The 10,535-nt window shown below is 58.4% G+C and overlaps 1 protein-coding gene and 1 long non-coding RNA gene across 2 annotated transcripts; both read left to right on the plus strand.

Annotated features, from left to right (window-relative positions):
* Positions 1 to 932: 932 nt before the first annotated feature.
* Positions 933 to 4,075, plus strand: LOC308229363. Its single transcript, XR_013958378.1, has 3 exons — positions 933 to 1,026; positions 1,388 to 1,449; positions 3,964 to 4,075. It is a non-coding gene; the product is annotated as an uncharacterized lncRNA (long non-coding RNA).
* A 1,343-nt stretch (positions 4,076 to 5,418) lies between these two features.
* LOC308229573 (myosin light chain kinase, smooth muscle-like) lies at positions 5,419 to 9,097 on the plus strand. The gene is made up of 10 exons (XM_080633633.1): positions 5,419 to 5,545; positions 5,935 to 6,096; positions 6,464 to 6,554; positions 6,677 to 6,880; positions 7,085 to 7,302; positions 7,690 to 7,813; positions 7,892 to 8,044; positions 8,202 to 8,322; positions 8,402 to 8,492; positions 8,833 to 9,097. The coding sequence occupies exons 2-10, from the start codon at positions 6,081 to 6,083 to the stop codon at positions 8,997 to 8,999; spliced, it is 1,185 nt and encodes a 394-aa protein (XP_080489759.1). The 5' UTR covers positions 5,419 to 5,545; positions 5,935 to 6,080; the 3' UTR covers positions 9,000 to 9,097.
* Positions 9,098 to 10,535: the final 1,438 nt, after the last annotated feature.

Raw genomic sequence — 10,535 nt, forward strand, 5'->3', positions numbered from 1 at the left:
AGAGCTCTGTTGTGAGGTGGCACAGTGGAACGTGAGGCTTTCCTCTTTCCAGCAATCACAATTCCTAAGCCAAATCCCACTTCCAACATCAAACTGCGCTGTTTGCTCACACCAGGGGTCAGTTAGAGCCCAGCCCCGCAGGGAAGTCGGGTGCTGCTGTCCAGCAACGCTTAGATAACGTTTTAACGACGGTTTTGCTAGGACCTCCACGCTCAGTGCCCTCCCCCCAGCGTTACCGGCGGGGCTGGAGCCAAGGCAGCGCTGCCGAGCGGAGCCACGATGTGAGAACCGCCGGAGCCCGCTGCAGGGAGAGCCTGCCTGGGCCTTCCCCCGCCCCACCACGCACTGAGACTCCGGTCCGAGCCCCTTCCCCCAGCTCCAGACGAGGCGCTCCTCGTAAGGGATGGGCTCTCCCCGTCCCCGGAGCCCTGACAGGGGGAGCGGCCTGTGGCGGGCACGGCGCCACCGTCCACCTCAGGGCCAGCGGGGAGACCCGCGCTCCGCTCCCAGCAAAGGGAGCCCGCCCGGGCTGCCCCACGCTCCCGGCTCGGAGGAGTCCCCCGCCGCTCCCCTGCACCACCGCGCCGCTTCACCCACTCCCCGGCGGCAGCAGCAAGGCCCGGAGCCTGCCCACACACACACAAAATGGCGGCCGCCGCTTCCCCACCGCCCGCTCGGCCGCCATAGCCGACGCCTCGGCGATGCAACCTTTCTACCAATCAGATACCGCCGTGCCGCGACTCAACGACTCGGAGGAGCCAATGGAAACGAGCGTTGTAGAGGAAGAGGAGGGGCGCTCCGCGGCCGGCCGGGATTATGGATTTTGTAGTCCAGTGCCGCAGAGGGGCGGCGGAGCCTGTTGGGGCGTAGACTCGTTCTCCCATGATACCCAGGGACACGGGGAGGACACAGCTGTGCGCGGCGCGTTGCCATGGCGATAAGCGGGACAGGGCCGCCCGATGGCCGCCGGGGGCCGATCCTGGGCCCCGCCCCGGGCTGCCGATCGCCCCCGGGCTCAGGGACACGGTACCGGGGCCTCGGCTGCGGCGGGACGGGCTTACGCCTCCCGCAGGCCCTTCCCGGGCTCTCTTGAGCCCTCGGTTGGGCGGTCAGGGCCCGCCGGAACCGGGAGGAGATAGAGAAACCCGGCTCTGGTGCTGCCCGGCCTGCCGGTGGCACAGCGGGGAGAAGCCTGGCTGAGGCGGGAGGAATGGGGCGGTTCCAGTGGGGTGCCCGGCTCGAAGCTGGGGGAATCCCAGCTCCAAAAGGGACGTGTCCCGGCTTCAAAGTGGAGGTCCCGGTTTTCAGGGGGCTGCCCAGCTCTAAACCCGGCCTTGTGCTTCAGCCATCTGGCGCTTAACTCTTTAATGCCTTTCTCCTCCTCCAGAACCGTTCCCGGATGGCAATTGGCAGGCACGGATCCCTGTGAGGAGCATGGCCCCTGGCACGGTGAGAGCTTGGCGAACTCGGGGGTGAAACCTGGTGAGAACCCCCAATTTGTGTCTCTGCCCATTTCCAGCTCTGCTGCCGCCTCCTTCCAGGTTGAGCCTTGGCTCCATCTTGGGTCTCAAGGAAAGGAGTGACCCAAGAGCGCAGCTGATTAGCTTTTCCGAGTGTTCAACACGGATGTTTCCCAAAGGCTCCATTCTTCCCTCTGGTGCTGGTAACGCTCCTTGCAGGCAGCCTCAATGGCTGCGCCGTGGAGGTGCTCAAGCTGCAAGTACATGAGGGAATAATTTGTATTTGGGGGATCAGGACACGTAAAAGGCAAAAGTAAGCACTGAATTTTGCATAAAGGCTAAAAAAATAAAAAAGGTTTTCTATATGGAGGCAGGTGTCTTGGATTTTCCTTTCTTGGAGGGCAGTGTGGGGCAGGCAGGGCCCGGGCTGTGTCCCAGTGTGATTTGAGAAGAACAAGGCAGGGAATCGGACAAAGAGGTTTTTTCCTGGCCTTTAAACCCCAAAATCAAAACTCTTCCCCCCCCTTTTCTTTATGATCTTAATCAATGGAGGTTAATTATGCTGAATGTTTCCTGCCGTAGGGTTGGTTTTGGAAATGGTCTGGCTGTTCCTGAATGTAAAAGGGGATGAGGAGGTGTTAAATGGTCCAAATCTTGGGATGTGGTTGGGGAGGAAGGGGACAGATCCACATCCTGCCCCCTGCCCATCCCAGGATGACCCTGCTGTAGATATGAGGCACAGTGACAGGCTGATCCCTGAGCTGTTGATGTCAGAGGCTTTTGTGGTTTATAGCTCCAGACTGATTCCTTTGCTCATGGATTTGGGTCTTTTCCAGCCTCCTCCACCCCCCTGGGTGTCCAGCTGAGCACAGCCAGCCAGGTTTGGGCACAGCCATCACCCTGTCTGCCATCCATGGGTCCTCCTGCCCTTCGTGCTATGCAAAAACTTGAGTGCTCTGACCCTTTCCACACTTCTCAGAAGTATTTTGGGAGGACACTGGATATTTGGCCAACCCCAATCATGCAAAATTGGCCTCTGCAGGACAGCAGACCCAGCTGTCTTTGCCCCAAGCCTCTGGGCAGGATTTGCAGGGGGCTGAATTTAAACCAGTGATGAGGGGGCTTTCTCCTTCCAGAGCAGTTTTGGGTCTGGATTTGCAGTGGAATGGGGGTTTATCACACCATAGCCCCAGGATAACACTGCCGTGGATGGGGCAGGAGCTGCTCGTTGGGACCAGCCTGAGCTTGAGCAAAGCCTCCAGTGGCTGGGGCAGGGGTGGAGCAAGGGGAGCTCAATGCTGGGGACTGAGCTCTGCAGAGACCCCTCCCCACCCCAGCCCTGCTCCCAGCAGAGCCTCTCATGGCACTGGTGCTGCCTGCCCTGCTTAAACACAGTTGTTGGGAGCCCTTGGGTGCCCTCACATCCCTGTGCTGTCCCCAGGGCACCCCAAAGCCCAGCCTGGCACCCCGCTGTTGCTCCATGCTGTTTGCTTTGCTCTCTTTCTCTCTTGAAGCCGAAGCTGATGTGGAACATCCCCCAGCACCAGCTTGGCTTTCCCACTCACTTCTCACAGTCTGACCATTCAGTTCACAGCACCCAGATCTCCAGCTCCCAGCACTTGGCAGCCCAGCACCCCACCATCATGCTCCCAGCACCCATCCCCCAGGACACCCCCACAGGTGATATGGAATAGGGACTGTGTCTTCCTCCCGGGTGATGGGGAGCAGGGGCTGTGAACCCCCAGGATCATCAACCCATCCCTCAGGCACACTGGGATCACAGACAGATCCCAGACTCAGCCAGGTGACCCCATCCCCACAAGCCACTCTGTCACACAGTGTCAAGGTCCACCACCTGAACCCTGTGGTGACACCGTTTATTGTAGGTGCTACGAAAAACCAAAGATAGCTAAATCTGCCTAGTTCCCCGCACAAAGGGGACCTTGACTCAGCCCAAAGGCAAGGGGGGCTACACGGGTGGCTGGGAGTGTTGGGGGGGGGTCCCAGGGTGCACTCCATGGGGAAAATGAGCAGGTTTGGAATTGGGGGGGTCACCTGGAAAACCCATCCCAGCTTTGCCAGGAGCTCCTCTGGGCAGATGGGGAAAACTTGATGACCCAAGCCATGGGTGCCTGGGTGAGAGTGCTAATGATCAATTAATGCATTTTATGAATTAATTGATTGTATAAGGCACAAGAAGAGGATGCCCATGGTGAGTGGACGTTCTGGAGGAGCCACCTTCTCAAACCTGAAAGCAAAGGTATGAGAAAGGGCCAGGGGTCAGTGGCTGTTAAAGGAAGAACTGTCAGTAATGAGATTCATTTTGAAGGCTGGAAAATATAGCAGGATGGATGGATGGATCTGCTTATCCATCCCTGGACCAGCCCATTTCCCCTCGCTCCTTAACATCCTTCGTCTTTTCCACTGGTGATGTTAACTCTGGGAAACTGCTCTTTTCCCCCCTCCTGGCCTTTTCCTACTCGTTTTTGCTGCCCACCTCCAGGACGAGCATCAGGCCAACACTGACATCAAGTGGCTGCTGGGATCCCTCGCATGCCTGGGCCATATCCTGCCTCTCCTTGTGCTGGGAGCAGCCTAGTGCCACCCGCATGGCCTTATCCTGCCGTGGAGAGGGGTCCGGAGTAGGGTCAGGAGCCGTGGCCAGTTGTCTCCATCACCCCTCACCACGCAGGCAGGATGCAGGCAGCTGAGCTCCATCACCAGCCCACTGCTGTCCCCAGCCAGGCCATCACCATGTTGTACTCCTGTCCCTGCAGGCCCAGCCACGCAGTCGATATCGCAGCGGGGTCAAACCAAGCGCGCTGACAGCATCACCAAGCGCGGAGCATCCGCTGCATCCCTCACCCCCAGGGTGCTGGTGGGGACACCCTGGACATGGCATCCTCATCCTTGCGGGTGGCAAGGTCACGGTGACGGGTGAGCGGTGAGGTCACGGTGGCCCTGCCACGGCTGGGGACGCTTGTCCTTGACTCCCTGCCGGCAGCGGTGGACTTTGTGCTGAGCGTGGAAGTGGCGGCGCTGCCACATCTGCCGGGGCTGGCAGCGCCCCAGGTCCCCGTGAGATCTGGCTTCAGACCGCAGGTAACACCAGGGTGACATCCCCTCTGCTCAGGGGGGTGCTGTGACATGGGGGTCGCTGGGGAGGGTGGTGTGTGTGCCCCCCCCGGTGCTGCTGCCCCATCCACAAGCCTGGGGCCAGCTCCAGGAGGAAATCATGGTGTTATTCCCATTTTAAAGCAGGGGAACTGAGGCATGGTAGTACCGAACGGCTGCGCTGCCCTCCTTCCAGGCAATAAAGGCTGGAAAACCCCATTTTTTCTCCAAACCACTGGGCTCAGAGGCCCGGAAGAGTTTTGCCACACCCCATTCACCTTCATCCCTACACCCCGAGCCTGGGGCTGAGCTCAGCCAGGGAAGCCAGAAGCCGGTGTGTGAGGAGAGGGGTGGCTCTGATGGGATATTGGCTGCAGGTGGGGCTGGGAATGGGCAGCAGTTGAGGGTGCTCTGCAGGAGCCCACCCATGGGTGGGAGAGGAGGTGGAGGTGTGCTGGGTCGGGGCTCCGTGTGGCTTTAGAGAGGCTGTGAGTCTGGATCCATGCCCTGAGGGCAGTGCAGGGCTGGGCTCTCTGCTGTGTAATGAGGTATGTCAGGTCTCTGCAGCTTCCCTTTGGGGTTTCCCTGCCCAAGCCCCCCTACTGCAGACCTATGACCCTCCATGCTGCCAAATGGGGTGTCAGGGGGGTTTGGGACTGTGGTGCTGGGCATGGTTTGTGGGAGGACTCAGTGATGCTGATGCTGGTTGTTTATCCCTCAAGTCCGGAAACTCACTGGGAAGGAAAGGGAGGGGAGAGCCGGGGCTGTTCCAGCACTGAAGCAGGAGGGATATTCCTGGCTGTACCCAGAGAGAGCCACCCCAGTGTATCCCCATATGCATAGGCCCAAGGGTCCTTGACCCCCAGCATCACCCCTTCATTCCCCCTCCAGCTCCGTGGTGGCTCTGTGGTGACCAGAAGGATCAGGGACCCGCTGGTGGCTTGGGACAGGATAGGACTGGACGGTGACAGGTCAGTGCTGTGGGGTTGGGTGCTGCTACATTGCACCTTTGAGTGTCATCATCCTGCTCTCCTAACCTTAGCGTAGACAGAGTGGGGAGGTGACATATATAAGGATACAGGTCCTTTGCCCTAGGAATGAGACTTCCTGGGAATTTCCTGGCTGATGCAAGACTGGGCATGAGAAAAACCTTGTCCTTGAGCTAAGGCAATGCTGCAAAGAGGTTGTCCCTAAGAAGGGACTCTGCTTTAGCGTGTTTGGCCCCTTGCTGGGTCTCTTTGGGTCCATCAGGACATCAGCTCTTATGGACTGAAAGTGTGTGTCTGTATCTGCCATCAGAGGTGTGTAAGCTGGGGAATGCAGGCAGGGGTGGGTAGATGCTGGAGGTCTCTCATGGCAGGGAGAAGGTGTCCCCACAGCCGGAGCGAAAACGTGTGCATCGCCTCAGCACCCCAACCCCAGCACAGGGCTGCCGGGAGCCTCAGGGCCACATCCAGCACCCGTCCTGACTGCACCAGCACTGAGGCAGAAGCTGGTGGTGCCACCATGTCCCAGGCAGAAGGTACGGCTGAGTGCTTGGTCTGTCCTGGGGGAGGCTCAGTCTTTGCATGGGGACCCCAGCGCTGGTGTGATGCCCCCAGTCAGCACCAGTCTTCATGCCATCCTGTTTAATGGCCCCATTTTTCTTGAATTTTTGATCCTAAAAGCACCTTTTCCCTCCAAACCATGATCCGGGCTGCTCCAGGAGCTCTCATGGTAGCAGCTCCTGTCCCCATGTCCCCCCACTGTCCCATCACTTGCCATGGGGAGGGTGGTGGAACCTGGAGGGAGTTGGAGGTACAGAAAGAAGCACTGAGGACGAGTGCAGGCAGCTGGTCCCCAAAGCATGAGAGACCCATACATGAACCACTCTGCTCCATCCCTCCCAGGAGGTGAGGAGACGTTTGAATACTGTGATGTGGTCATCAACAGCCAAGAGCAGGTTTCGGATGTGTACACGCAGCTGGAGAAGCTGGGAGAGTAAGTGGAAGTCCAACATCCCCACCACTCGGGGATGCTCCATGGCTGTCCATGTGCAGCCCTGGCTGGGATGCAGGTTGGTGGGGATGGCTCCTCCATGCCTCCTCCTTGCTCTGCCCCAGAGGGAAGTTCGGGATGGTGTTCCGCCTGCAGGAAAAAGCCACTGGCAAAATCCGGGCTGGGAAATATTTCCGGACACGGACAGCGAAGGAGAAGCAGGCGGCTCGGGACGAGGTGGAGCTCATGAACCTGCTGCATCACCCGCGCCTTGTGCAGTGCCTTGCTGCCTTCCAGGGCCCCGCCGAGCTGGTGATGGTGATGGAGTAGTGAGTGGGGGGCACAAAGCTAAGTTTGGGGTTAGGGAGGACAGTGCTGGGCTTTGCCAGGGAGAGCATGAAGGTGGGAAAAGGTCTCTGCACCATGGATGGATGGGGAACCTGCAGCCCCTGGAGATAAGGCTAGCGAGATCCTCTGCAGCTGGGCTTCTCCTTGGGGCTGGTGGCCCCCAGCAGGTCCTTGTCCTCCCCCAGTGTGGCAGGTGGGGAGCTCTTCGAGCGCATAGTGGACGATGACTTTGAGCACACAGAGCTCAGCGGCACCCAGTACCTGCGGCAGATCCTGGAGGGGCTGCAGTTCATGCACGGTCAGGCCGTCGTCCACCTCGACCTCAAACCCGAGAACATCGTGTGCGTCAGCCCCAGCAGCCACTGGCTCAAGATCATTGACTTCGGCTTGGCGCGGAAGCTGGGTGAGAAGAATGGGGGGTCTGGGGAACCAGGGCAGGGACTGTCACCATCACAAGGCCTGATCTGGCTGAGCACATCAGCAAGGAGCTTGCCAGCCTCCTGCCTGCACCTCTGGGACAGGCAACTCTATGGCACCAGATCAGGGCGCTTCCTGGTGACCATAAGATGCTCTGGGGAAACCTGCATGTCCCCAGCCCTGCTTCTGATATGGAGACCACCAAGACCCCTGTGCCTGTGGGTGCCCAGCACATCCTAGAGATGCTCTAGGAAAGCACCAAGACCTGCAATGGGTTCTGGAACTTGGCATCCACCCGGCATGTGTTGGTGTGTAGCTGGGCTGCCCTGGGGGGGTCCCAGTTGGAAACCTGCCCCATGCATCTTCTCTGCAGCTCCAGACACCCCTGTGAAAGTGTTACACGGCACCCCTGAGTTCATGGCTCCAGAAGTGGTCGCCTTTGAGCCCGTGGGCTTCTCCACAGACATGTGGAGTGTTGGTGTCATCTGCTACATCCTGTGAGTGGCCTCTTGGGAACAGCAGGTTGGGATGGAGAGGGCTAGGCTGTCACTGATGTCCTTGTGCCACGTCTCCAGGCTGAGTGGGGAGTCCCCCTTCCAGGGGGACAATGACATGGAGACACTAAGCAACATCACAGCTGCCCAGTGGGGCTTTGAGGAGGAGACCTTCTCGGAGATCTCCCAGCTAGCCAAGGACTTCATCAGCCAACTGCTGCAGAAGGACCCCCGGTAGGTCCTGGGGGAATGCTAAGCTGGAGCTGGTTGGGTTTTGGGGTGCCAAGGGGATAGGCAAGGGAAAGCATTGAATGTGGTTAATGGAAGGGATGCTCCATGGGGCCATGCCAGCAGATGAAGGTCTCCTTGTGACTGCCCCATGTGCCCCCAGGCGCCGGCTCTCCAGTGCGGGGGCCCTGCTGCATCCCTGGCTGCAGCAGCCCCAGCCCTGCAGCACGAAGGCGCTGCCCAAGGAGAGGATCAAGCAGTTCCTGACCCATCGGAAGTGGCAGGTACCTAGAGGGCTTGTGAGGATGTGGAGATGGGGATGGATCTGGTGCTGGGGCTCAGTGCTCTTGCTCTTCTCTCCAGAAAACAGGCAAAGCCCTGCTGGCCCTCAACAGGCTGACCCTGCTGTCCCAGAGCCTGGAGAGGAAAGTATTGGAGACTCAGGATGAGGAAGGTGATGGCCCTTGAAGTGTTATCCCCAGTGCACCCCATCAACCCATTCTCTCTGCTTTGCCATCCCCAACTGGGCTGCTTCCCTCTCCCAGTGTCACTAAACACCCAGCCGTGTCCCTGCTCCAGGCCAGCTTCAGTCCCTCCATCCTCATCCCTGAGGGGCCATCTCTAATGCAGCCTTGGGATGGGCACATCCAACTTTGCAGGGCTGGGATCTGTGTGTGATCAGGTCTCTGGAATCCGGAGCTGGTCCCCACAGGTGCCACATGTGTTCCTTTAGCAGAGGGTGGAGGCTGAATTGTGCCAGCTCCTCACCATTCCCTCTCTCCATCTGCCTGCAGACCTGGGCTGCAGCCCAGAGGAGGACCAAACCTCGGGATCTCAGCTCCAACAAGGTTCCAGTGTATCGGAGCTGCTGCCAGACACAAAGGAGGAGGAAGACGGGAGCACTGCAGCCACAGGGGAGGCAGAGAGCAGTGTCAGTGTGGCCATGCCACCCCAGACCTAGACCACCTAGAGCTGCTGCTGAGAGAAGAGCAGGGACCAATGGGGATGAAACCTTCTCCAGCAGCTCCCAATGACCTGGCCAACCTGGGGTGGACCCAGAGCCCAGGGCTCCTCTCCCATGGGTGAGGTCTGGGGTCCCATGGTGTCCCTGTTCAGCAAGGAACTGGTGCTCCTGTCTGCGTGGCCCCCTGGGCTCGAGCTGTCACAATAAAGCACTGAGAATCTCTTACTCTCAGTGTGCTCCTTTTTTTCCACTCAAAATCACTGGGAGGGGTGGGAAAGAGCTGCCTGAGCTGTGCCCACTCTTTGGAAGCTGGCACTGGGTTCTCCCTCTACTTGAGCCATCACCCTTGTCTTCTCCAGGAGAGGTGCTGGCCCTGGGGACAGCCCTAGCAGCAGCCCTTGTCATCCTTTGTTTGTAGGAGTCTTTCCTCATCGCAGAGCGGGGCTGGCATCATGTCCTGAGCACACAGGCAGCAGGAACCAGGGTGCGCCCTGCAGCCTCTAGTCTCTTCATTTCTGGGGCAACTTTGGGACCAGCAGGGCTGGAAGGGGCCCAGACCCTGCTGTGTGACCTCCAGCCCCCTCCTAAGGAGGCAGCTTGGGCAGATATTGGTGTTTAGGAGCCCTTCTCCTTTTACATGAAGTTCACAGCCCTGATCCTGGGGCAGAACAACCTCAGGTGCTGGGGGATACCCAGCTAGGATGGAGCTTGGTCTAGGGGTCCTGGTGGATGCTGGGTTGACTGTGAACCAGCAGCGTGCCCTTGCTGCAGAGAAGGTAACGCTGGGCTGCGCTTTGACAACGTGTTGCCAGTAGGTGGAGGGAGATGACTCTTCCAGTTCCTTAGCACTGGTGAGGCCATGCCTAGAGGACTGTGTCATGTTCTGCGTCCCCAGTAAAAGAGAGACGTGGACACAGTGGAGAGAGTTCAGTGAAGGATGGTGGAGGGACCGGAGCACTTCACCTGTGAAGAAAGGCTGAGAGAGTTGGTATTGTTCAGCCTGGAGAAGACTCCAGGGAAACCTTATTGCAGCCTTTCGATACTTAAAAGGGACTTACAAGAAAGATGAGGAGAGACTTTTCTACCAGGGCGAGGGGTGATGGTTTGAAACTAAAAGAGGGAGATTCAGGTTGGATGCGAGGAAGAGATTCTTCACAATGAGGGTGGTAGAACACTGGCACAGGTTGTCCAGAGAGGTGGCAGCTGTCCCATCCCTGGAGCCAGGTTAATGCTTGGATGTGATGATGTTAAAGGTCTTTTCCAACCTAAATGGCTCCATGATTCCTGCAGGGTCCAACCATGGCTCTTCAACAGACGGGTGAGATGTCTCCAGACAGAGCTCATCTGCTTCCTGCTCCTCCCATGTTTTCAGCAGGAGAAGTGGATTCACTGCTCTGAGTTGGAAGAGAAACTCCTTAGAAACCAATACAAAAATATTTTATATTCTATCCATGGCTTTTACCTTCCCAGAGCAACAGAGAGGCTGAGGAGCCCCTTTCTCCTCCACTGCTCTTCCCTTACTCCTCACGCACA

The sequence above is a fragment of the Psittacula echo genome (genome assembly GCF_963264785.1).
Source record: "Psittacula echo genome assembly, chromosome: 23".
In the NCBI taxonomy this organism is placed as follows: domain Eukaryota; kingdom Metazoa; phylum Chordata; class Aves; order Psittaciformes; family Psittacidae; genus Psittacula; species Psittacula echo.

Excerpts from the sequence above, each read along its gene's own strand:
- LOC308229573 (XM_080633633.1), top strand. Across the intron at positions 6,881-7,084 it reads CTGGTGATGGTGATGGAGTA|TGTGGCAGGTGGGGAGCTCT; the intron begins GTGAGTGGGGGG and ends GTCCTCCCCCAG. Across the intron at positions 8,323-8,401 it reads TGACCCATCGGAAGTGGCAG|AAAACAGGCAAAGCCCTGCT; the intron begins GTACCTAGAGGG and ends TCTTCTCTCCAG.